At 42.3% G+C, this 26,905-nt stretch overlaps 1 protein-coding gene across 1 annotated transcript in view; it reads left to right on the top strand.

Annotated features, from left to right (window-relative positions):
* The window catches only part of LOC133569651 (kinesin-1 heavy chain-like), a 92,372-nt gene extending 65,718 nt beyond the window's left edge, over window positions 1–26,654 (top strand). The window contains exons 14-26 of the mRNA XM_061922144.1: window positions 1,358–1,563; window positions 1,667–1,808; window positions 5,210–5,398; window positions 5,636–5,753; window positions 13,172–13,227; window positions 13,290–13,399; window positions 13,474–13,575; window positions 13,646–13,706; window positions 14,990–15,061; window positions 15,682–15,786; window positions 20,903–21,116; window positions 24,945–25,053; window positions 25,508–26,654. Of these exons, the coding sequence (XP_061778128.1) occupies window positions 1,358–1,563; window positions 1,667–1,808; window positions 5,210–5,398; window positions 5,636–5,753; window positions 13,172–13,227; window positions 13,290–13,399; window positions 13,474–13,575; window positions 13,646–13,706; window positions 14,990–15,061; window positions 15,682–15,786; window positions 20,903–21,116; window positions 24,945–25,053; window positions 25,508–25,514 (1,491 nt within the window). The 3' untranslated portion in view covers window positions 25,515–26,654. The remainder of the gene's footprint in view (window positions 1–1,357; window positions 1,564–1,666; window positions 1,809–5,209; window positions 5,399–5,635; window positions 5,754–13,171; window positions 13,228–13,289; window positions 13,400–13,473; window positions 13,576–13,645; window positions 13,707–14,989; window positions 15,062–15,681; window positions 15,787–20,902; window positions 21,117–24,944; window positions 25,054–25,507) is intronic.
* Window positions 26,655–26,905: the final 251 nt, after the last annotated feature.

Below are 26,905 nucleotides of genomic sequence, written 5' to 3'. Positions count from 1 at the left end.
GAAACACTAAAATAAATCAATAATATAAATTGTGTTAGTAACTTTTCTTTTTTAGATCAAGCAGAGTGAAAAGGTGGATATAATTATGGAATCACTCTATAAATTTGCAAAGCTAACACCTACATCAGATTAAGATTGTTCATTAGTCTGCAGTTAAAAAGGAGTGTTCACATCTTGGAGAGCTGTTTGCACCAGGTGGATTGTTAAAAATCATAGCTCCAACAGGAGATTCTAAAAATGTATTGATAAATATTGATATTGATAAATAAATGTTGATCGTTCACAGTCAGCTGTGTCTAAAATTGGACCAAGTACAAACAACATGGGAAGGTTGTAAAAAGCCAGCATACTGGTTGACCAAGGAAAACATCAAAGCATTCAAGACAAAAAACTTAAAACAGTATGTCTTGAAAACAGAAAATGGACAGCAGAACATATGAAGAAAAAATGGTCATACATTGGATTTACCAAACTGTACAAAACCGCCAAAAGGAAATAAGATTTAAATACAGAAAATCTAGCACCTAAAACCTATAAAACAAAGTTACTATCGAGTAAAGAAAAGCAATTGTGAACTATGGATGACTGGATGAGAGTCATATTCATTGATGAATTAGGAATCTACATTGGGAAATGTGATGATCCTGGAATTTTTGTTTGGTGCCGTTCCGATGTGATTTATGGAGACGACTGCCTGAAGAAATTCTGTGGTGAAAATTGAAGAAATGGTACATGACTAGACTCCAACCTGCAAATCTGATCAGACAACATTGCTCAGAGAGTTCTGTTTTTCACTGATTGAGTCCATGCCTTAAAGACTGTTAAGCAAAAGCCGGAGGGTGGTGCAACAAAGTATGAGTGGTGTGTTGTGTTTTTTTGTTTTTCATTATTCCATAATTTTATTCTCAGAATTTAGTGATTCCATATTTTCACTATGCTTTATCAAATATATAAACTGTTACTGACTACCAAAATGCATTTTATTGATTTAATTTAGTGTTACTTCAAGACTCAATGTTGCCATTTGAAATTACTATATGTTTTTGTCATGTCCGTCTAAAATTAAACAACTGAATGAACATCCTACAAAACTGGTGATTCCATCATTTTGCCAGGTGTTGTAGGACATTACAGACCTTGGAGGCATACACATCACCCTCAAGGAGTCTTAAAGAATATGTTGTGGAACAGCAAAGCTGATAGGGACTCAGCTGATAATATTGCAATAATTTATTTATTCTTAGCTTGTATTGAATGTACATATTAGCATTAGTGATTCATCCTATGATAAATATTCCTAAAACCTAATGGTCAAACAAATAGCTTGAATAACTTTCTGTTACTTCTTTGTGTTAAGCTCCTCGCCTCATCGCAGCGTGACCATGGCAACCTGCAGACGGAGCTGAAACGACTGTTGGCAGAGAATGAATCTTCCAAGGAGGAGGTCAAGGAGGTGCTGCAAGCTCTTGAGGAACTCGCTGTTAACTACGACTTGAAAAGTCAGGAGGTCGAGGACAAAACCAAAGAGTTTGAGGCCCTCAGTGAGGAACTGAATGAAAATCTGTAAGCAGGTTAAACATTCATCATATATATTTTTTTTAACATAATGACACCTATTTCAATTGAATTACTACTGGTTCTTTGTCTTTTCATGTTCTTACCAGAGCTCTTTAGCCACAATTGACTCTGAGCTCCAGAAGTTGAAGGAGATGACCTACCACCAGAAGAAGAGGGTTACAGAGATGATGTCCTCATTACTCAAAGACCTAACGGAGATCGGTCTTGCAGTGGGAAGTAACGACATCAAGGTGAGCAAGAAGCTGGTCACTAAGTGGTACCATTCAGTTTAAAACATTTTGGTTTTATTTTATTTTAGTCAATAGTATAAAAGTACACTATATAAAAAGGACAAGACATTAGGATCAATAAAAAAACTACTGAAAAAGAAGCTAGAACAAAAGAGTAATGAAGTAACAATGGGAGGACGAGGAGTAATATATTGCAAAAAAATGAATAGTTATAACAACAGGAACATAAATAGACTTACTTTTTATTGTCATTCAAATTGGAACTTTGCAGTACAGATAAGAACGAAATTTAGTTGCAATACCTCCTTGTAGTGCAGGATAAAACCGCAATAAGGTGCATCCATCCATCCATCCATTTTCTACCGCTTATTCCCTTTCGGGGTCGCGGGGGGCGCTGGCGCCTATCTCAGCTACAATCGGGCGGAAGGCAGGGTACACCCTGGACAAGTCGCAACCTCATCGCAGGGCCAACACAGATAGACAGACAACATTCACACTCACATTCACACACTAGGGCCAATTTTAGTGTTGCCAATCAACCTATCCCCAGGTGCATGTCTTTGGAAGTGGGAGGAAGCCGGAGTACCCGGAGGGAACCCACGCATACACGGGGAGAACATGCAAACTCCACACAGAAAGATCCCGAGCCTGGATTTGAACCCAGGACTGCAGGAACTTCGTATTGTGAGGCAGACGCACTAACCCCTCTGCCACCGTGAAGCCCGCAATAAGGTGCAGCTATAAATAAATAGATTGCTGTACAGATAAATATATTGCACTTTTGCATATGCCTCCACATTTATGGAGGTATGTTATATTGTCTTTATATTCCAGCGAGTTTTAATCATTTTTTTTTTTTGGGGTGGGGGGGGGGGTGGGGGGGGGGATTGAGGGGATTATTATGATGTGTTCAAGAGTCTTATGGCCTGAGGAAAGAAGCTGCTACAGTACCTGGAGGTTCTGCAACGGAGGCTGCGGAACCTCTTTCTAGTGTCCAGCAGTGAAAACAGTCCTTGGTGGGGGTGGGAGGAGTCTCTACAGATTTTCTGTGCCCTGGTCAGACAGGGGCTTTTTGCGATTTCCTGGATAGAAGGAAAAGGAGTCCTGATGATCTTTTCCGCCGTCCTCACCACTCTCTGCAAAGAGTCCAAACAGAGATGCAGTTAGTCAGTAGGCTCGCTATAGTGCCTCTGTAGAATGTGGTGAGAATGGGGACAGGGGGTGGGGAGCTGTGCTCTTTTCATCCTATGCAAAAAGTGCATGCGCTGCTGAGCTCTCTAAACTGTAAACTAAACTTCTTAATAGGACTGCCCTGGTACAACTGTTTGTTGATACTATTATTTCGTAGTGTGTAATTTTAGAAAAGGCTTGACCAAGTAAAATTAGTCAAACAGATAACAATGGTCGGTGTGAAAATCACTAAATTGACCATCTGGAATAGACTTATGCTGTCCTGAAGCTGAAGTGGGATGGTAGATGGGGGCGGGGGGGGGGGGGGGGGGGGGGGGGGGGGATATTTTCCATGGATGAGCGTGTGCATGTAAGCCTGAAGAGTCGCTTGTCTCTCAACCTTGGTGCTCTCGCATGTTTTCGCTATCACACAGCCAGTCAGTCCAACAAAAGTCAACAAGCAACAAGTGTCCATTTCTGGACTTCATGCTGTTCCTTGCAGAACAGACAGCATCTCCAAGATGTTAAACATTTTGCGATTTTCTTAGTTGCCCACAGCCGTTCCCATCCCATTAATCATTTGTGGCACCTTAAGGGTTTCTTGAACGGCTGCCAGCATCTTCTGAATTTGTCGATACACCAGGGCAATGCTTACACCAATCAGCAGATATCGTTTGTCTGGGATCAAAGAATCGCCAGACAAACGATAAAGTCCAGATCAGAATATTTGTGTTTTAGTAAACGGTAAATGGGTTATACTTGTATAGTGTCCGTCTACCTTCAAGTTACTCAAAGCGCTTTGACACTATTTCCACATTCACCCATTCACACACACATTCATACACTGATGGCGGGAACTGCCATGGAAGGCGCTAACCACGACCCATCAGGAGCAAGGGTGAAGTGTCTTGCTCAAGGACACAACGGACGTGACTTGGTTGGTAGAAGCTGGGGATCGAACCAGGAACCCTCAGGTTGCGGCATGGCCACACTCCCAACTGTGCCACGCCATTAGTGAGTGAAACATATTCAAACGTTTCACTCTTATTGTCTATTTCTGGTCCTCAAATTAATCATACTGTGCCTTGCAGAACAGACAGCATCTCCAAAACATTAAACATCTTGTGATGTTGTTAGTTGCCCACAGTCCTGCCCATCCCATCAATCATTTGTGGCAGCTTGAGGGTTTCTTGACCGGCTGCCAGCATCTTCCGAATTTGTCGATTCACCAGGGCAACGCTTACTCCAATCAGCAGATATCCTGCATCATGATTCCAAATAGGTACATGTCTACAACGTCCTGAAATGAAATATTCGGCAAACATTTTGTCAGGACACACAGGTTCCGCTAAACCCATGTTTCTCATTGAGAAAATCTTGTCAGTTGTATTGAGAGACCAGCCGATCAATTTCATGTTTCGATTTTGGAAAGCAGTGCAGGGAAGAGCTTCAAAAAGTTCAGACCAAATGATTTGAAGAGTAAGCAAGGATGAAAAGAGGAGAGGTATGATCCCCTTCGTTGAGAACCGCAGAGAAAAATTGTTGCAAAAAAAAAAGTTTTTATTATATAAACAATTGATATTCATTAACACACTCACGTCAATTTCCAGATACTGAGAATTGGTACCGTATCGTTTCAAATGTAATTAATGCTCATCCATAGACACCCCTAATATTACATATTGTTTGGTAAGCATCGAGTATTGTAAAGTTAAAGTACCACTGATTGTCACACACACACCAGATGTGGTGAAATTACCCTCTGCATTTGAACCATCCACTTGTTCCACCCCCTGGGAGGTGAGGGGAGCAGTGAGCAGCAGCAAGTGGCCGCGCTCGGGAATCATTTTAGTGATTTAACCCCAATTCCAACCTTTGATGCTGAGTGCCAAGCAGTGAGGTAATGGGTCCCATTTTCAGAGTCTTTGGTATGACTCGGTCGGGGTTTGAACTCACGACCTACCGATCTCAGAGAGGACACTCTAACCACAAGGCCACTGGGCAGGTATTAGTATTATATTGTAGTATTAACGTGTATTAAGGCCCTGTGATGAGGTGGCGACTTGTCCAGGGTGTACTCCGCCTTGCGCCCGATTGAAGCTGAGATAGGCTCCAGCACCCCCCGCGGTCACGAAAGGGACAAGCTGTAGAAAATGGATGGATGTACAGTCATATAAAAGCTCCACTGATTGCTCAATGTAAGGATGCAATTATTTTGTGTGATCCACCAGCAACACGAGAACAGTGGTGTCATTGATGAGGAGTTCACGGCGGCGCGACTCTGCATCAGTAAGATGAAGTCGGAGGTGAAAAGCATGGTGAAACGAAGCAAACACCTGGAAAGCTCCCAGGCTGACAGTACCCAGAAGCTGGAGGACACTGAGAGGGAGTTAACTGCTTGTCGGCTACGTGTCTCTCAGGTGAGCACTTTCACCATCTCCATAGCAACATCTGTCGTCAGTAGTGTTAGTGTCTTGTGGGTCAAAGAATACTGAAGACGATTAAAAAACTGTAATGAATGTTGGATAGTTGTGTTAGTTTGTCAATGTTAACAAGTCACCAATAGTACACCACGAACAAACCCTGTCACTATATTATGTCTTAAAACAAATACTATCACTGAATGTTTTATTGTGCTTTTGCTTTTTTGTGTGCAGCATGAAGCGAAGATAAAATCCCTAACAGACTGTCTACAGAATGTGGAGCAGAAGAAAAGACAGTTGGAAGAAAATGTGGACGCTCTAAATGAAGAAATAGTCAGGATTGGAGCACAAGGTACAGTAAGCTCTGATACAAAATCCAATGATCTATTTGTGGTTGTGTGCAAGTTCAAAATAGAACTTAAAATACAGAAGTATAGATACTTCAGTATTGATACTTATAGATACTTCTATAGTGGCAAAAATACATCCCTTATTTTGTGAAGGAAAATTGGAGTGTACTTACACTACATCTAAAGTTCTGCATTGAAAAGCTGTCAACTTTGGTATATACTTGTTACGTTTTGGTGTTGATCTTGATTAATCTGGACCCCAGAATGGAGAGACCATCGGCAAAGTGAAGGTAAAATGTAGATCATAACAACACTTCCTCTCCATAGGCTTGTAAGACCTTATTTATAGGAAACCAAGAGAAAGATTCCAAAATAATCCACAAAGTCAAAACTTCCTCCACGCTCACCCACTTGCAAACACATTCAGCACAAATTAAAGACACGTCATTTAATTCATGTGATCACTCTTCAAGACCACATTTCATATTAGAAAAAAACATGTATACTCAAAATAATACACAAAGTCAAAACCCAAGTACATCCCAGCCTGGAATAAAAATGTAATTTATTTCAAGGGATCTTGTGTGAATTGTTGTTATAAAATAACTGTAACGGACTTCCTGCCGTCCTCGTGTGGGTTGCGGGGACACCTGACACAAGACGCATCATAGCAGCGTTGGCATTGATTTATTATTTCAACAAATCTTGGCCCTTTGGTCGAGTCACTTTTCAGTGCGCTCCTTCGTGCTGCCTGCTGCCGCTGCACGCCTTTCGGCGTCCGGGGCTTGCGTCCGCTGCGGGGGTGTGTCATTGCTCTCGTGGTGTGGGTTGTCGTGCTTCTGGTCTGCTGGCCGATGTTTCCTCCTCAGTGCTGCTCCCTCGCTCGTTCCTCCTTCGCCCTTTTTGTACTCTAGCAGCAGATAGACAGACTGTGAGCAGGTGTGTAGTATACGCACCTGTCTTAGATTGGCGCTGCAGTGTCGCTCCGCGTGTGTCACGCCTCTTCTTGCCGCCGCATGCCCCGCCTCCCGGCCTCCAGGTGGGCCCGCGCTGCTGCTTTCCGCCCGTTATCGGCCCGTCGGCGGTGTCTCTCCACAATAACTATTAAAATAAAGACAAAGTCAAAATAAAACTTTAAATAATCAACAACTTCAGGACCATTGCTGTTGTGTCTTGTGTATATAAATACAGCAGTGTACAAGTGATTGGGCGTAACAATCAGTGTGAGCAGAGGCCAGCAAGAGAGGGAGGTGGACAAGTGACCAATTTTGATATCAGTCAAATGGTTGACTATGAGATTAAAATATATCTCAAACATGAATACATCATAAGCATTGTGGTGGTAGAATTATGCTCTGGGCCTGTTTTGCTGCCAATGGAACTGGTGCTTTACAGAGTAAATGGGAGAAAGAAAAAGGAAGATTACCTCCGCGACCCCAAAGGGAATAAGCGGTAGAAAATGGATGGATGGACCCCCAAATTCTTCAGGACAACCTAAAATCATCAGCCCGGAGGTTGGGTCTTGGGCACGGTTGGGTGTTCCAACAGGACAATGACTCCAAACACTCGTCAAAAGTGGTGAAGGAATAGCTTAATCAGGCTACAATTAAGGTTTTAGAATGGCTTTCCAAAAGTCCTGACTTAAATGTGTGGACAATCCTGAAGAAACAAGTCCATGTGCTCCAATCACTCCATCACAAAAAAAATATGGGTTGTAGAAATTATGGGAAACTCAAAACCGCCATGACATTATGTTCTTTACAAGTGTATGTAAACTTCTGACCATGACTGTGTACATATATATATATATATATATATATATATACACACAAACATATACAGTATATGTACACATATGTGTATGTATACATTTATTTATATATATATATATATATATATATATATACATACACATATGTGTACATATGTGTACATATATATATATATATGTGTGTGTGTGTGTGTGTGTGTGTGTGTGTGTGTGTGTGTGTATATATATATATATACTGTATATGTATATACATACACACTCACACACATGCATATATACATGTATATGTATATTATTTAGAGTTTAGTTTGCAGTAGTGTAAAACTGCTTTTTCTAAAATGTCCTTCCTTTCATATAGTAGATGTTTGTGTACAAGAAACATCTCAAAGATGCACTGGGACACATCCTCAGTGATGTATCCTGGGGTCAAAACGGTGTTTCCAGTGTCGCAACATCATACACCCTGGCCCAGCTGAGGTTGATCAAGTCCTGACTTCCGTCCCAGTAGCAATCCACGGTTCAGCCCTCTTAATCCACAGCCACCCTGTGGCCTTCTCTGCGGCTTCACTTGCTGATTTAATGGCCCTCTTCTTTGATGCCCCTACAATGCCCAAGCAACTCCGGACTTTGCACAGAGAGCATCCTGCAAAATCCCTACAACCAACTTCTATAGGCTCATAGAGGCTTTCCAGTCTCTTCCGGCACTCCTCCACCAGATCCTGGTACTTAGCGCATTTCCTCTCATTGGCTTCCTCAATACGTTTTTCCCAGGGCACCGTAAGTTCCAAAATCATCTGGTGTCTTAAAGCCTCAGAAGTAATTATCAATTCTGGACGGAGAGTTGTTGTTGCAATGGTTTGAAGGAACCTCAGCTGCTTTCCTAGGTCGACCTGCAGCTGCCAGTCAGATGCCGTGTGGAGGAGGCCTGCTGTTAAATGTAGTACTCAGTGTTTCTCTCCAGCTTTGATGGAGGTGACTGCCTTCTTTGGTGCATGATGGTGCTTGCTGGTGCTAATTGCTGAGGCTATGCTTTCGGCAAATGCCTTAAAGGCCTACTGAAACCCACTACTACCCACCACGCAGTCTGATAGTTTATATATCAATGATGAAATATTAACCTTGCAACACATACCAATACAGCCTTTTTAGTTTACTAAATTGCAATTTTAAATTTCCCGGGAGTTTCGTCTTGAAAACGTTGTGTAATGATGACGTGTACGCAAGACGTCACAGGTTTTTAGGAAGTATGAGAGCTACGCACACACACAGCTAAATGTTGTCTGCTTAAACGGCATAATTACACAGTATTTTGGAGATCTGTGTTGCTGAATCTTTTGCAATTTGTTCAATTAATATTGGAGAAGTCAAAGTAGCAAGATGGAGTTGGGAAGCTTCAGCCTTTAGCCACACAAACACACGGTGATTTCTTGTTTAAAATTCACGGGGTTGAAACTTTCCTATGGATCACAGCGGACATGGATCCCGACTATTTATCAACCAGCAGGTTTTGGTGAGGAAATTGTGGTTTATAAGTCGCTTCTTACCGGAGATCAGCTGAGCTTGCTCCGCCCATACAGCTGCTGTCGACTTCCCAGAGACACTGCGCGTCAACACCCGGCCGTGGACATACACTTCCGACTATCAGGTACTTTTAAACTCACTAAAACACTAGCAACACAATAGAAAGATAAGGGATTTCCCAGAATTATCCTAGTAAATGTCTCTAAAAACATATGACTCCGTCTCAATGCAACGTGATTGCAATCGCGTTTTTTTTTCTAGTCCATCGCTATCAATATCCTCAAACACGAATCTTTCATCCTCGCTCAAATTAATGGGGAAATTGTTGTTTTCTCAGTCCGAATAGCACTTTTTGTTGGAGGCTCCCATTAAAAACAATGTGAATATATGAAGAGCCCCCACACGTGTGACGTCATCGTCTGCGACTTCCGGTAGAGGCAGGGCTTTTCTCCAGTTGCAAACTTTATCGTGGATGTTCCCTACTAAAACTTTTCAGCAAAAATATGGCAATATCGCGAAATGATCCAGTATGACACATAGAATGGACCTGCTATCCCCGTTTAAATAAGAAAATCTCATTTCAGTAGGCCTTTAAGCACCCGGTCATGGCGCCAACGATAGTTATCCTCCGCCAGAGCCTTTGGGCAGCAACTGAGCAGATGTTCTAGAGAGCCTCTACCAGAACACAGAAGACAAGAAGGTGTCTCACTCTTCCCCCAGACATGGAGGTTTGCTGGGCTTGGCAAGGTGTTCTAGACCGCCTGCACCACGAAACGGACTCGATGGAAATCTGCTTGCAAGATGTTTCGCCAAGTGACCCTGCACTGCAGTGCACCCTCCCACCGTGTCCTTGCTCCCTGTTGCCTAAATCCTACCGCCCTGCCTACTTGCTCTTCCTCCATACCTGCTTGGACCTCTTCCTGCATTCGGGGTTGTCTTTCTTTTCCGTGGGTCTGGCTGATCAGGTTCTTAGGTAAGTAGCCCAAGCCTGCTCTGCCTGTTGTTATGGTGCCCACCAATGCCTTTTGTCTCAGGCGTGACTCTGTCACCTCGACTGCTTTCCCGGCCTTCCATTTCCTTCCTGTTCTTCGCTCGATGCCGGCTTGTTGTCCCTGGGGTCTCTGTATTGTAGGGCCTATCTGGTGCGTACCACCATGAACTCTTCGGGGAGGCCTTTGAAAGGAAGCTGTAGGATGTTGCTCGTCCCATACAATGCAGCACTGGTGAGATTGCGTGGAAGGCCCAGCCATCTGCGAAGAAAACCACTGATCCTTCTTTCCAGAGACTCAACTGCTGTCATTGGGACTGCATAGACCAGCAGGAGCGACAGTATTCGGGGCAGGATGGAATGCAGGTAGATCCAGTTTAACGACCAAGTCGCATTATGATGCGGGGTTCATTCTCCCAGGAAGCAGACAGACTTTGGACACAGTGTATAGGTAGGAAATTATTTATTTTAGAACTAAATCAGACAGGAACAAACAAAAACATGCTCATAGCACGGAAGGTAAAAACTAAAGGGGCTAGCAAGGGAACTAGCAAGCAAAAGAGCCTAGCGTGGAAGCTAAAAGGAATCAAAACTGTCGTCGACTGTTGCATACAGCAAATTAGGAAGCTAGACTGACTGACCGGAAAAGGCTGGAATAAATATTGCTCTGATTAGTGCTTGGGAAACAGGTGATTGTCCCGAACACCAATCAGAGACAGTTGGAAACAATAAGCACCCATGGAAACAGAAAACAAACCCATGGGTGCACAAAAATAGGAACTGAGGGAGTCCAAAAAACAAACAGAACATGATCTGGGCAGCGGATCGTAACATCCAGGCTTTAAATATACCAGGAAGACCACACTTGTCAACCTTGGTGAGCCAGGTTCCCAGTTCTATGTTGGACTTCTGGATTTGGTTGAGTCTTTCAGGGTTTAGTTGAAGAGTTTCCCTAAACTCTTAACAGGTTGCTCTGTGATGGTTGGTGTGGCAGTTCCTGAAATGGAAAACCGGAACTTATTAATCACTTTCCCCCTCTTCAGAACCATGGATCTTGACATGGAGGGCTTGAAAGTCATCCTTGCCCAGGTGATGAGTCTTTCAAGTCCTTGTAGGATCCACCTGCACCCTGGGACTGATGTTGTTGTAACGGTGATGTCTACCATGTAGGTTCTTATAGGGGGCTGTCGTAAACCTGACATGGTCAGGGGCCATCTGCATTCCACATCGGCTGACTTGACCACCATGTTCATGGCCAGAGTGAAAAGGATAATAGAGACGGTACAGCCTGGTATTTTTCCTTTCCCTATGCGATACTAATCTGATGTTTCTGAGCCAGAAGTGAACCTCATCCTGAAATTATTGTAGTAATCTTGATCTTAATGATGGAGCTCGACCAATGTATGTGTTATAGACCCATAGGCATTATGTTCAACCACAATACAACTTGGTCACCTCTGTTTTAATGGGCCTCTCTGATTAGCTGTGTCACGACTCTAGTGTGTTCCAAGCAGCCACGTTCTCCAGGGATCCCTCCTTTCTGTACTGATGGATCGATGTAGTTGTTATTGAGGAGAAACTCTGTCAATCTCCGTGAGGCAATGCTGAAAAACACCTTCCCTTCGACACTCAAGAGTGAGATGGTCCGAAACTGGTTGATTTCTCTCAAGTTCTCCTCTTTGGGTATCCAAGCTCCCTCAGCAAACCTCCACTGGTCAGCAACTTCACCTTCAAGATCTTCCAAAGGTGCTGTAGAAGCTCTGGGCAGCGCTTGTATACCAAGTAAGGAATGCCACTGGGGCCTGGACTAGATGCTGAGTGAGCCACCTTGATGATCAGGTTGAACTCTGTTGTTGGAGGGACGGGGGCTGATGAGAGCTTTGTTGGGTTCCAGTTCTTGCTCTCTCAGAGGATCACTCACTGTGTCCTGTAGGAAGCAATTGACTCTATTGAACACTCAAGTCGGCCACTGCGCTTGTCCCCAAGTAGTTGTTTTGAGAAGCCAAAGGGATTGGCAATGAAGGCTGCTCACTTCCTAGCTCTCTCTTCCCTGTCTTCAATGCCACTCTGCTTTGCGAAGAATCGTCAGCGTCTTCCGCAGGATGTTTTGCACATCTGCGAGGTTGCTTCTCCTCATCAATAGAAGTCTTGTACTGTTCCTTGGGAGTGCGACGCTCCTGGCGCAGGTGATGTATCCTGGTGGCCCTGCGTTTCATGGTGTAGGAGTTCTCCACCTGCCCAAATCTTTCCAAGGCATAGCAAAAGATGATGATAGTCGTCGTTTGGAGTTAACTGTCCGCATCTCCTTTGGCTGTGGCTTTAATGATGTTGGACACATCCTCATCAAACTGCTGCCACTCACTCCGTTTGCTGGCTGGAGGCCACTTAATCCACTGATGTGGGACTACTCTGCAGTAATTGTGAGGCTCTGGTACGTGAGGGTGTGGGCTATGTGGATTGACTCCTGACCTCCTTTGTCTCACCAGGTCCGTGACCTGTGCATTGTACCTCACTCTCATCCTCCCCCCCTCTCGGGATCTCCTGGGGGTATCTCTCTTTATGCCTTTCCGTAGCTTGTTTGGGTTCTCTCTCACAAAAGATACAGACTGGGGTGCTAACCCATACTGTCCCAGGTGCTGTCTTTCCGTGCTGCCAACTGTCTCTCCAGTTGTCGAACAAACATTTCTGGGTTGTCACGTAGTCTATTTCTAGGGGCCACTGGCTGTGCCAGAAATTAACTGTACAAAAAACATCTCAAGGATGCACTAGGACACATCCTCAGTTATGTATCCTGAGTTCATAGGGTGTTTCGGGCCTCGCAACATCATACACCCTCACCCAGCTGCATCCCGGTAGCAATCCACGGATCAGCCCTCTAAGTCCACAGCTACCATGTGGCCTTCTCTGCAGCTTCACTTGCAGATTTAATGGCCCACTTCTTTGCCGCCCCAACAATACCCAAGCGACTCAAGACTTGTAAGTTGTATAACATATCAATATGCACACTTTTTCACCCCCCGGAATAAAGTCGATGTCATCGAAAATAAGAATATTTCGTAAAGTGTCCTCTCTTTCATTTTTTATTAGACATTTCTAAATTGTATAAACATATTAATATGCACACTTCTTCACCTCCTCAGATAAAGTTCATGTCATGGAAGAGAAGAATGAGATCCAGTCTGTCAATGAAGTGAAGGTACTAGAAATTTAGGTCCTCTTCTTCTGTTCGATGTTCTGAACGTCTTTTCCTCTGCTCAGGATGCTGTGGAGAAGCAGATCTTATCTCACAGAGAAGCTCAGCAGAGGCAGATCAGCAACCTGAGAGACGAGCTGGATCACAAGGAGAAGATGATCACTGAATTGCAGGAGTAAGAACCAGCAATATCAGCATGGCTGTAACAAAGATCCCAGTTCAAACCTGCACAATCCTATCATCATGCAGTCTCAACCAGGCGATCATGTTGGAGCAAGAGAGGCTCAGAATGGAGCGTGACAAACTCAAAGCAGCAGAACAGGAGAAGGGTCGCCTGCTACAAGAGCTCACGTAACTTTTCTCCCTCTCCAACTCTACAATTGTCTTACTTCTGCAGTTAAACTTTGAATTGCTGTCTCAGGGAGCAGCAGGACAAACGGGAGCAAACCAGGCAAGACCTGAAAGGATTGGAGGAAACTGTGGTATGTTAGCAACATGCAATCACACCATTGGTGTCGTTAGGCCTATTTTAAGGGATCTGAAGCCTCCCTAAAATATTCTTAAACCGCCCAAAATAAAAAAAATGTATTCCTTTTTTTTTTTTTTAACAAAAAATGTTGAAAAAAAAACTGTATAAATATGCAGGACTCTGAGTTTAAAAAAAATATAAAATAACCTGCCATTATTTTCTATGATTATAAATCATTTGAAGACACAGTCAGCACTTATTTTCCAATCCAATCCGTTCCATCAGTAACGCCTGCATCACTATACTGAAAGTCCAGTGCACGAATAGTAGATCCTTGTATATTTATATTATGTAATAGAATAAATCAAACGAGGGGCAGTACAATTAAACATTGTTACCCTTAGGTAACCACTGTCAAAGTACATAAGACTTTGAGCCACAGGCTAATTTGCAACCCTCGTCCCTGGTTAGGCTTTTAAAGAAAAGTTGAGAAAAGTGAAAAACACATACAAAAAGATTAAGACAAGTACAAAATAAAAATGCATAAAAAATATTGGCCCCATTTGTCCATACCACATTCAATTCTCGTGCTCATACTTCTGATTTTTATTAAGCCACTTTTTCAGTTTTGTGGAAAAAAGTTTAATGTCCGACTTTAACTCCAGTGGCAAAGAGTTCCACAGATGTGAGGCCTTTACTGAGAACGCAGAACGACCCAGAGTAGTCCGGCACCTTTTTGTAGTTCTTTACACATCACATTAAGACATTTAAAAATAGCTTTTAAAAATGTGAAATCTATAAAATCATCATCATGTTATATTTTTGGGTAATATGGGGGTTATGAAGGTTTCATTGTGCTAGGATTAAACACAGTGCCTATTAATGATCCCACCAATCACCTGATTCGTAAAAACCAAAGCCAAAGCCAATCTTAGCTGACTTTGGATGAAAGGCGAGGTTACACTCTGTACTGGTTTTCAGTCAATCACAGAACACATAAATAAAAACCCACTTTTGCATTGACACATATAAAAATGTCTACAATGAACATACCACGCGTGTTTTCAGAATGTGTACCTGATTTTTTCTGACCTGACTTCTGTCCTTAATTATTATTGTTTGTCATTTTATTCCCAAATGTACAGTGGTGGATGTGGTGTCCTGAAAGCTGCATAATTAAAGAAAGTTATGTCCTTTTAGTTTGGAAGTCACACACATTTAGAAGCCACATATTTTAATGACCCACAATTTGTCTTTGTGTGTCTTTTTTTTGGTTGTCTTTTTTGTCTTTACCAGGCCCGTGAGCTGCAGACTCTTCACAACCTCAGAAGACTTTTTGTCCAAGACCTTGTCGTTCGAGTCAAGAAGGTAAGTGGACACTTTTTAATGTACAGTAGAAACATTTAATCTCTTCAATTTTACTCCTTGTCAAAGATCTGAACAGTAACATTACCTTTGAGTTTTTGTGTTTATTTCTGTAAATAAATGTTGTATATTTGATTGAGTGAAGTATTTGATTCCCTATAAACAATCAACCATTAAATGGTCTAATCACATTATATCTTATTTTTCTTCTGTCCTTATTAATGGTAAATTGCCACCACCCGGGTTAATGCCTCCCCTCTCTGCTAGTTGGCCTAAATGATAAAGATTGAGGTGTTTTAGGGTGGGTCACAGAATAACAATCAATCAGTTCAAAACGACCGCTTCAAAACCATCAGGACTTGGAAATGATTTGTGACTAACAAGACATTTTCCACCTAGTACTTTGTCATGTTTTGTTTGGGGATCACATACAAATGTATTTTATAAAACTCTTGTGTAATGTTTTTGTTGAAAATTATGTGTCTGTCTGTTAAAATATAGCGACCAAAAATAATGAACTCTTTGTGAGTGAATAAACATATAAAATGTGCTGATATTAGTTCAAAAAGTGATACAAATTAAAAAAGTAGTATTTGTTGCAAATAAATGTGTGCTTCATGCAGAATGACCAGATGAGCTCAGAAGAAAGAGAAGTCAGTACTGCGCAAAGACGAAAGATCTGCTTTCTGGAAAACAACTTGGAGCAGCTGACCAAAGCTCACAAACAGGTAAACAACTTTCCTTTATGTCCGTCCTCCCAGGCATTTAAAAAAAATAATAATGACAATGTACTGTAGATAAGACGTCTTCAACAGGGGGCCATGGAATTTTTGGTAGATATTTTTTAAATATATAGTTTTATATTTCCCCCTGCTATTTTTTTTTTTTTTACAAATTTAAATATCTTTAAATACACATGAAGAGTGAGCCAACACACTTTCATTCATGTAGTTCAGGGGTCAGCAACCCGCGGCTCCGGAGCCGCATGCGGCTCTTTGATCACTTTAATGTGGCTCAACTGCATAATTTCCGACCCCCCCGATTATCTTGAGAGATTTCCGGAGTTTAATGCCTCTCTCAGAAATCACCCGGGGCCCATATTCTCCGATATTTACCTAGTCGATAATATAGAGGGCGTGCCCTAATGGCAAAGCTTTTACAGTCCTCTAAAACTTGTCGTCGCGCCCGCTTTAACACAACGCTATCTGCGTGTATGCAGCCTCTGTTGGTACACGACAGTGACTGCAAGGCATACTTACTCAACAGCCATACAGGTTACACTGAGAGTTGTGATATGAACAACTTTAACGCTCTTACTTATATGCGCCACACTGTGAACCCACACCAAACAAAAATGACAAACACATTTCTGGAGAACATCCTCACTGTAACACAACATAAATTCAACAGAAAAAATACCCAGAATCCCATGCATCCCTAACTCTCCCGGGCTACATTAAACACCCCCGCTAGCACGAAACCCTGCCGCCCCCCAACCCCGCCCACCTCATCGGATGGCGTCTGAGGCCCCAGGTAAATACATAGCACAAAGCAAAAAAAAAAACACAATAACAATGTACCTTAATGACCAGTTTATTGTAGGGGTTCCCCGCTCCTTCAGTTTGGGTGTCCTTGGCGAAGAAAAAGTTTAAGACCCCTGCTGTAGATAATAATAATGATATATAATTCATTATTACTGTAATCAGGGGTGTTTTCTTGGTTGCACACTATTTCATCTTTTTAAATAGTGTGTCACGATTAAAAAAGTGGAGACCTACTATCTTTCGTCGATTCCTTTTCCCTCTTGAAGTTGCGGGGGTTGGTGGAGTCTATCCCAGCTGCCCTCGGGCGGCAGGTGGGGTACACCGTGGACAAATCGCCACCTCATCGCAGGGCCAACACAACATTCACACTCACATTCAAACACTAGGGCCAGTTGAGTGTTGCCAATCAGCTTATCCCTAGGTGCATGTCTTTGGAGGAACCCACGGAGTCACGGGGAGAACATGCATACTCCACACAGAAGGAGCCCGAGCCCGGGGATCGAACCCAGGACATTCATATTGTGAGACACACGCACTAACCCCTGTACGACCATGCTAGGGGAGGGGAAAATACTTGTTCCTTGGAAAGAATTGAAATGCAAGAAAAATAGCTTGTTTTATTTTTAGCTAGGCTACTTTGACCATTTATGTTTGACTAATCCATGCAGCTGAGATAAGCTCCAGCACCCCATGCGACCCTGAACGGGACAAGTGGTAGAAAATGGATGGATGGAAATCCATGTCAGATATATCCATAATGTCAGATAAATAAATTACAATCAAGCGTTATTGCAGACTCCAACGTCCAAGTAGACATATAATTACATACAGTACATAAAACAAAGAATACACTATAAAATGCCATCCATCCATCCATTTACTACCGCTTATTCCCTTTTGGGGTCGCGGGGGGCGCTGGCGCCTATCTCAGCTACAATCTGGCGGAAGGCGGGGTACACCCTGGACAAGTCGCCACCTCATCGCAGGGCCAACACAGATAGACAGACAACATTCACACTCACATTCACACACTAGGGCCAATTTAGTGTTGCCAATCAACCTATCCCCAGGTGCATGTCTTTGGAAGTGGGAGGAAGCCGGAGTACCCGGAGGGAACCCACGCATTCACGGGGAGAACATGCAAACTCCACACAGAAAGATCCCGAGCCTGGATTTGAACCCAGGACTGCAGGACCTTCGTATTGTGAGGCAGACGCACTAACCCCTCTGCCACTATAAAATGCATTATCACATATTAAAACAGTGCTTGTGCATAATCAGTAAAAATGTATATAATAAATAAAAGCAGCAATAACAAATATACTCCAAAAATGCTCCTACACATTCTATTATAAGGCATAAATACAAGATTTTCCATACATAAAATTGGTACCTAACATAATTACACTTAGGATTGCTTATCTGTATTATAAGATCATCCTCGGACCCCTGCAGTCTACATGCAAAGTTAAAAATCTGTTTTCTCAGGGTGGCGTGGAAGGTGTTTATTCCTAAATCACAAAAAAAGTTTGCAGGCACTACTACCCATGGGCTTACTGAGCAGGATTCTGAGAGTCATTCTATGCAAGCTGGAGTTCGCGCAAGCTCTCTTTCTTGAACCTTACCCAGAGGCTGCCGTGTACATAGAGGTGCAGTAAGCTTTAAACAAGTACACCTTTGCTTCATCAGAACAGTAGTGAAATTTTCTCACTAACATATTGGCTTGGACATACAGGATTCTTCTCTGTCCAAGCATTGTGTCCTTGAAGATGTGGTTTAAGTATTTTACATTGTTGCACACAAACAGGGTAGAAACCTGGGAAATCAAGATGTTGATCCTCCTTGGTCCTACATATCATTACTCAGGTTGCAAAGGGGTGGAAAGTTTCCAGTAAATTCCGGGAAACTTTCCGGACATGTACCACGGGAAGTTAAGCTTGGGAAGTCTGGAAATAATGACCATTTTTTTAATAATTCAAAGGTTTTTTTTTAATAATTCAAAGTTATGGGAATTAATGGGAATTTATGGAAATTAATGGGGAATTACATCCATCCATCCATTTTTTACCTCGTATTCCCTTTGGGGTCGCTGGTGCCTATCTCAGCTACAATCGGGCGGAATGCGTGGTACACCCTGGACAAGTCGCCACCTCATCACAGCGCCAACACAGATAGACAGACAATATTCACACTCACATTCACACACTACGGCCAATTTAGTGTTGCCAATCAACCTATCCCCAGGTGCATGTCTTTGGAAGTGGGAGGAAGCCGGAGTACCTGGAGGGAACCCAAGCACTCACGGGGAGGACATGCAAACTCCACACAGACAGATCCCGAGCCCGGGATTGAACCCAGGACTACTCAGGACCTTCGTATTGTGAGGCAGACGCACTAACCCCTCTGCCACCGGGGAATTACAATAATTATGAATTATTGGACACTTGTCTATATGCTACTGCATCTTTGTGGCATTTTCTACGTAGCTCTTTGCACAGTATTTGCAAATGTACACAGCCTTTCCGCCTACAGTGGTTGGGGTGAAATGTCTCCACACATCAGATGGTGTACTTGGCATTATTCTGTTTGTATTTATTTATTCTTGTAAAACACTAATGCAATGCCACACACGGATATAAATAGTCAGCTAAATAAATTGGAGTAGTCTTTCAAAATATTTTACCGATGGACAAATGAATAGAAATAGGCTAGATGAATAGATGAACACTCAATCAGCATGTAAATCAAACTATAAGCTACATTCTTGTATGACAACAGAATGGCTAGCAGGATAAAAGGCAGAGGAAACTACAGATTTTGATTTAGTATTTGCCAATTGAACTTTACAGATCACAAAAAAAGGTACATTCGGATCGCTAACGTTGTTAGCATAAATGAATGGGATTTAACATCGAGAAAATTAGCATCATGGCTAACGGAGAAATATTTTCAGTTCATTGTAAGACTGTAGTGGTACATAAACCTAGCTTTCTAGAGATATTACACCCTAAAATAATTTAACAAGTACAGGAACAGCTAGCTAGCTTGAGTGGAAGTCTGCTGGAGTAGTCTACAGTCATACAGTAACAAGCAATTACACCTCTATCAAACTTAAATACCCTAGATCAAATATATTTACCTCAGTAATATCATCAACACTTACCTGACTGGATGAAGTCCATCCATCCATCCATTTTCTACCGCGTATTCCCTTTTGGGGTCGCGGGGGGCGCTGGCGCCTATCTCAGCTACAATCGGGCGGAAGGCGGGGTACACCCTGGACAAGTCGCCACCTCATCGCAGGGCCAACACAGATAGACAGACAACATTCACACTCACATTCACACACTAGGGACCATTTTTAGTGTTGCCAATCAACCTATCCCCAGGTGCATGTCTTTGGAAGTGGGAGGAAGCCGGAGTACCCGGAGGGAACCCACGCATTCACGGGGAGAACATGCAAACTCCACACAGAAAGATCCCGGGCCTGGATTTGAACCCAGGACTGCAGGAACTTGTTATTGTGAGGCAGACGCACTAACCCCTCTGCCACCGTGAAGTCCTTGGACTGAAATACTAGTGTGGCCTCAATAGCCCTGTTGTAGTCTGTAGCATGCTGGGAATTATCTGCACATGTGATGGAGGAATGCACAGTTGAAATTCTACTGAACTTTTATTTAATCGGGTTGTTTTAGCTGATAATCATGCTGCAAGATCTAGCATGTTGCATTCAATGTTTATTCCCATTAATTTTCCATTAATACCCATTAATTCCCGTTAGGCCCTGCGATGAGGTGGCGACTTGTCCAGGGTGTACCCCGCCTTCCGCCCGACTGTAGCTGAGATAGGCGCCAGCGCCCCCCGCAACCCCGAAAGGGAATAAGCGGTAGAAAATGGATGGATGGATGGATAATTCCCGTTAATTCCCATGGAAAGTTTCCAACTTTGAATATTCCTGGAATTTTGCAACCCATACCATACTCTTTGTGGCATTTTACTTGATGTCCAACTTGACTCCATAGTTGGAGCATATGTTTATAAAGCTGTTGGAACTCTGCACTACTAGTAAATATTAATGGCCAAATCATCTGCGTACATGAAGTGGTTGATTAAGGTGTTCCCAATTATGCACATCGTTACCAATAATGTCAGCTAAAACTATGTGAGATAAATCCATAATGTCAAATATATCCATATTGTCAGATAAAATTATGTCAGATAAGTCCTTTATGTCAGATAAATGAAAGTTGCTTGTATTTACTCCCTCTTTTTTCTCCTGTGTATGTTTACGTGCATGTAGTTGTTACGGGACAATGCAGACCTCCGTTCAGAGATCCCGAAAATGGAGCGACGCCTGCTGACCACAGTGGAGCGGGTGAAAGCCCTAGAGGGCGCGCTGAAGGAGGCCAAAGAGATTGCAGCTCGTGAGCGCCAACAATACCAGCAAGAAGTTGAGCGCATTAAGGACACCAACAAGCCCAAAAACATGGGAAGGAGAGGCTCTGCTCAGATAGGTACAGTAAAACTACAACAGAAAATTACTGCTTCTTCATTTTTAATGACTCATTTACACTTGTTCCTATTACTTCTTTTGTACAGTGCGGCAGCTGTGATTAATTACTTGTGAGAGGATCGATCACAAAAATTAAAAAAAAATGATACCATTATAATAGGCACGGGAAAATAGTAAGCTCGCTGTTGGGTTGACTCTGGGATTAATTTCAATCCTTGGTGATCCAAGATTCAAATCCCTACTAAATTGTACTAAATAGTGTGAACAAAGGATAATATTGCTAATTAATAACAAGCACAAAAGTCGTGCAGATCGCCATATTTATATATTTAATGAGTATTTAGTGTGTACGGTATACAGAGCTGCTATCACCATGGAGACACTCATTTTTTGCACATCTACTGTATTTGCTCTTATTTATTATGATGTGGATGTTACGCTCAGCAAAGTTTAGATCCCAGATAGGCAGGAAGATGTTACAGTTCAAAAACCGTCTCTAATATCCGAATAAGGGCAGGAACCAAAAAAATGGCACTGGGTGAAGGAACTAGTGCCATGAAAAAGCAAAAGGAACAAAGTACAAACTAAACTGGCAGTAGAAAGGCGGACAAAAAGGCCGAGCGCAAAAACAAAGTAACAAATGAAAAAGCAATAACAAAATACTTGCTCGAGACTTGGCAGGAAAAAAGTTGGCACGATCTGTGTAGAAATATGAGGTTCACTCTTGCTTTATAAAACTGTGTTTAATGTACAGCATAATACATTCATCCTACTCCGTTGTACTCTTTAGCAGCACCGCTACTCCTCTCTGTGCTATCAACATCTAACTTCCGGAAACAAGTGAGAGACATGAGACCTCAGTCTCTTAAAGGGGCCGTGTCCATTTTCATAAAATTACATCCCTCATTTTCGTTCAAATTAAATGTCCTTGTTTCTGCTGAAAAGAATATGCATTTTCCTGCTTTGTAGATCACTTTGAACTTATAGGATTGGAGTCTGAGAGCCCTTCTTCTATGCGTGCTGGGGGTCTGGACTTCGGATTGTTGAAAATCAGTTCGAGTGGTTTGTGGTCCGTGACCATGACAAAATCCGATCTACACAGGTAGAAATGGAAGTGTTCGCAACTAACAGACTATTGCAAGTGCTTTCCGCTCAGTCTGGGAGTACCTTTATTCTACTGGAGTCAGGGCTCTGCTTGTGTAGGCCACAATATGCGTTTTGTTGTTTGTTTTGTCTGTTTGTGCCAGGATGGCTTGCATCCACAGTGACTGTTGTCTTTCTTCCTGGATGGAAGTAGCTCATGACTGGGTGGCTGATTTGTCTGTATTTTAGCTGAGTCGGGGCGTTTGTATGTTCTTCTGTCCAGTGCCAGGCTGCATCTTTCTTTGTCAGTTCACGATTTGGCTGGGTGATTGATGAGAAGTCTGGAATGAAGCGAGCACTGTAGTTGGCCAATCCCAGTGGACTGAGGATTTTACTCTGGTTCTGAGGCAGTGGCAAGTGTGTGATGGCCTGGATCTTCTTAGGGTCAGGTGAAACACCATCTTTTGAAATGATATAGCCATAGAATTCCAAAGACTGTTTGTTAAACTCACATTTTTGCTTATTGATCTTGAGGATGTTCTCAGCGAGTCTCTTGAAGACTGCCTCCATTGAACGATCATGATCTGGAGGTGTGGCCGCAAATTCGATAATATCGTCAGTGAAATTTCTGACCACTGGTATTTCGTGCAGCACGTTTTGAATTGTGTACTTGAAAACTTCTGCTGCCAACGATATTCCAAAGATCAGTGTCATATAGCTCCTGAGTCTCACATGTGTCGAAAATGTGGTGATGTATACATCTTGCACTGGTTCCCCAGCATAATACAGTAGCATAGCCCTTTTACGTGTAGCATCCATTATGGCTGCTGCAGTGAGAAACGTTTCAAAACACATAATCAATTTCTTCCATTTTGAGGAGAGGGAGGCGGGTTCAGTGCTAAAATCAAAGTGTGGGAATTCTGGCATACCAGCTAATGCCGCCATCAAGTTTATTTTCGTTGTTTTGTTTTTTACTGTTTGAATCTCTCTTTCGTCTTGTCTGTAGTGCTGGTTAGCAGTGGAGTAGCATGTATGATTCAATGGTTTTCACTTACAAGGCCGACCAGCTTCGTAGCATGTCATGATACTACTCTGTGCAGTGAATGGGGCAGATGGTCCTGGAGGGGGAAATCGATTGGTTCTTTCACAGCTTGTGCTCTGTATCCTCGCCCCCAATGTAGAAATGTGAGGTCCACTCTTGTTTTATATAACTGTGTTTAATGAATCCATCCTACTCCGTTGTACTCTTTACTGGCACCGCTACCACTCTCTCTGCTATCAAGATCTAACTTCCGGGAACACGTGAGAGACTCGAGACCTCAGTCTCTTAAAGGGACCTTGCACATTTTCACAACATTACAGTCTGGACACAGTGGAACATGCAGCACCCAACTGTAATCTGTACCATTCTTTCTGCATATAGAAATGCAATCTAGATAACAGAACCTATTTTAAGCATGCTGAAGGTGCACTCTTCCATGGTGCGCTTACTGCACTGGAATGATCCAAACGCAGGACAATGCATATTGCAAGAAGTTTTCACATAGAAACTATATTGATAATGTATATTTATACTGTATATAAAAAACAAACACCATTTAAAAAAAAACACCAGTAGAGACCAAAATGAATCATCTGAATTCATTTTGATATCTGATGGCTTCAATAATCACAATAAGTCATTCAGCAGCTATTATCATGGTTATAAAATTATATTGATGAATAGACAATATGGCTAATATTTCTATATTTGACCGCACACATATGTTGACACGCACAAGGATGCAATATTCTCTTTCCATCATCTGTCTATGATGAGCGATCGCCTCTTTGTTCAGTCATTTGTGCGTAACTGTGCCAGTTTGCGCGCAGATTTAAAAAGTGCTAAATATAGACCCAAAACACTTACCGGTCGGATTAATCACATTGCAAGCGCTAAAAGATTATGAATGAATATTTTTTAATATTTTTTACATGAACTACAATGTGTAACTGCTCCAAATGGAGACTGAACGCCACAGTGTCACTATTTGATGTAAGTATTCCACGATTTGTACTGCAACTGTGCTACATGGATAACTATAAATCTGTAATAAAAAAATAAAAAATGGTTTCGGCGCGATCTGGACTGCCCCAAGATGGCGGACCCTCTGATGAAGCAAAGCAGTGGGAGGACACAAGCCCCTCTGGATCTATAAACTATGTCTATGGCACTGCTATTGGAGGAAATAAACAACAACTACCGATATGTTAACCCTAAACAACTAATTGCAAAAGGTGCTGCAGATCATGGGGAACTGGATTTACTCCTGTTGCTGCAAGTGCTTCCATTTTTCCAGCATACTTTGCAGCACTTGTTTTGTAATAAGTTGCTTCAGAGTTAAAGCTGGTGTACGTCCCATTTAGGTGGATGTTTAGAGGGCGTTTATGTTGTATTTCCTGGTTGAAATGATGGAAGATACGTTCCTTCTATGCACAGAATATGGCCAACGCCCAGATATAAGAGCATCGTTTGTAGTATTTTATGGTCTCTACAGCAAGTTAGAAGACAGCTGTGATTGACAGCCATGAAAGGCAATCAAATCCAAAATTTCCTTTGGGAAATGTTTTGCAAAGTTTATCTTATAAATGTGTCACAGTAGGTCTGCAACAAATAATTGATTAAATTTATTTATTCATATAGTTCAATAATTATTACAGTATATATAGTTAGCATGACTAATTCTATCTCTGCGTGTCACCCCAGCCAAGCCCATTCGACCAGGCCAGCTGCCAGGCGCCTCTCTTTTGAACCCCAATGGAAACAGATCCAACCTCATCAACAACTACTCTGGCATCAAAGAAGGGGATGACAGGCAAGAGAGCAATTAAATATACATATATATATGAATATATGACGGTTATTATTGTCAAGTATATACTGTATACTTAAGTATTTTTTGTCGTGAAATCCATTCTACATTTTTGCCAGAATTGGACAATTTTTGAAACGTATTTCAAACTTATACTTCAAGAATATTGAATTAGTACACGTACTGTATGTATTATGGTACATCATATTGGAGGTGTGCCCCAGCACCCCTACATTCTGGAGTCTGCAGCTATAAAAAGCAGCAGAGAGAAAAGTGTTGCCAATCATAGTGCAAAGGACATACCCTTTCAAAGTGTACATTTCAAAATAGGAGTCTCTGCATAAACATGTGTTTTTTTTATTTTATTTATGTCATCCAAACAAGACCCTCAGTAAGACAGCTTGTGCATTCATATTTATTTCAGTCTTATTCATCGTTTTATCTTTTTTCCTAACAGTTCTTGAAGATCATCTCAGAAGATGAAGATTAAGAAAAGTCACACACACACACACTCCTCCATCTAAGTGTGCATAGCTCCTGTGTTCTTACGCTGTCTACTACTGTCTGATTTTTCACAAAAATATGACCTTAAGTGGATTTATCAATTCTGAATTAAAATGTTAGCTAACAATATACAATTTTATTGTATTCATTTAAAAATTTGGTCTACAAAAATTAGTTAAAATGTGTTTAACATTCTCTGAGCATATAGCTATTAATTTGTAATTGCATTATTATATGGTCACATGTTCATTGACAAAATGCTTGTAAATGTAAAACAATCTTCTTCTAAAAACATAAATTTACTGTTGTTACCCTGGATAAATGAAGGTGATAAATATTTACATATTTCTGGTTTAACTGCAAAAACCTGACAGCTGAAAATATTGACTTATTCATCGTATTTATATTGAAATAAATAATATATTTACACTGGAAACTCTTGTGGTGAGTGGTGTTACTTATCTGGAAGAGAAATTATTAATCCTGATATGATGTCATTATGTCCTTGTGGAGAGGCGGAGCCGACGGTCAGACAGCGCGGCAGGGCACGCTAGAGCCCGGCCCAATATGGCGGCAAAGAGGTGGAGGATGTGAGCGAGCGGCGAGGCGGGGCGTCCCGGGAGCGACGCTGCAGTCAAGTTCAGGTGCGTGCATGGATCGCACACCGGGACACAACTAACTTATCTCCTCTCAATGTATAAAAGGGGAGAGGGAGGAGAGAGCGGGGCAGAAGGAGGAGGAGAGCCCGCAGCAGTGGCTAAAGAGCAAGTACGACGGAGACGCGTCCAACTGAGCGACACGGAGGAGCGAGCAGCAGGACCGGCGACGGCGCAAAAGACTTCCTTGATTGCGAAATAAATGAGAGTCAAACCTGCAAAAGCAATGTCCTTCCTTGGTGGTCAGTAGAACCTGAGCGTCGACAGCGTGAGTCGTCCACAGTCCGGAAGTATTCCGAAGATCACATTTATTGTACCTTTACATCTACGTTACATCTATATATGTACATATACACACAAAGATCTGGATTCAATCCCTGTGCTCTGGATCTTTCTGTGTGAAGTTTGCATGTTTTCCCCCTGCGTGGGTTCTCTCCGCGAACTCTGGCTTCCTCCCAACTCCAATGACATGCACCTGGGGATATACCTGTAGGTTAATTGGCAACAATAAATTGACCATAGTGTGTGAATATGAGTGTGATAGTGTCTGCCTATCTGTGTTGGCCCTGCAATTAGGTGGCGACTTGTCCAGGTTGTACCCTGCCTTCCGCCCGAGTGCAGCTGGGATAAGCTCCAGCATCCCCTGTGACCCTGAGAGAGGGACAAGCGGTAGAAAATATATACAAACCCTGTTT

This window comes from Nerophis ophidion, linkage group LG15 (assembly GCF_033978795.1).
Source record: "Nerophis ophidion isolate RoL-2023_Sa linkage group LG15, RoL_Noph_v1.0, whole genome shotgun sequence".
Lineage (NCBI taxonomy): Eukaryota > Metazoa > Chordata > Actinopteri > Syngnathiformes > Syngnathidae > Nerophis > Nerophis ophidion.
Note: the sequence above shows the minus strand (reverse complement) of the source record. Positions and strands in the feature narration are given on the sequence as shown.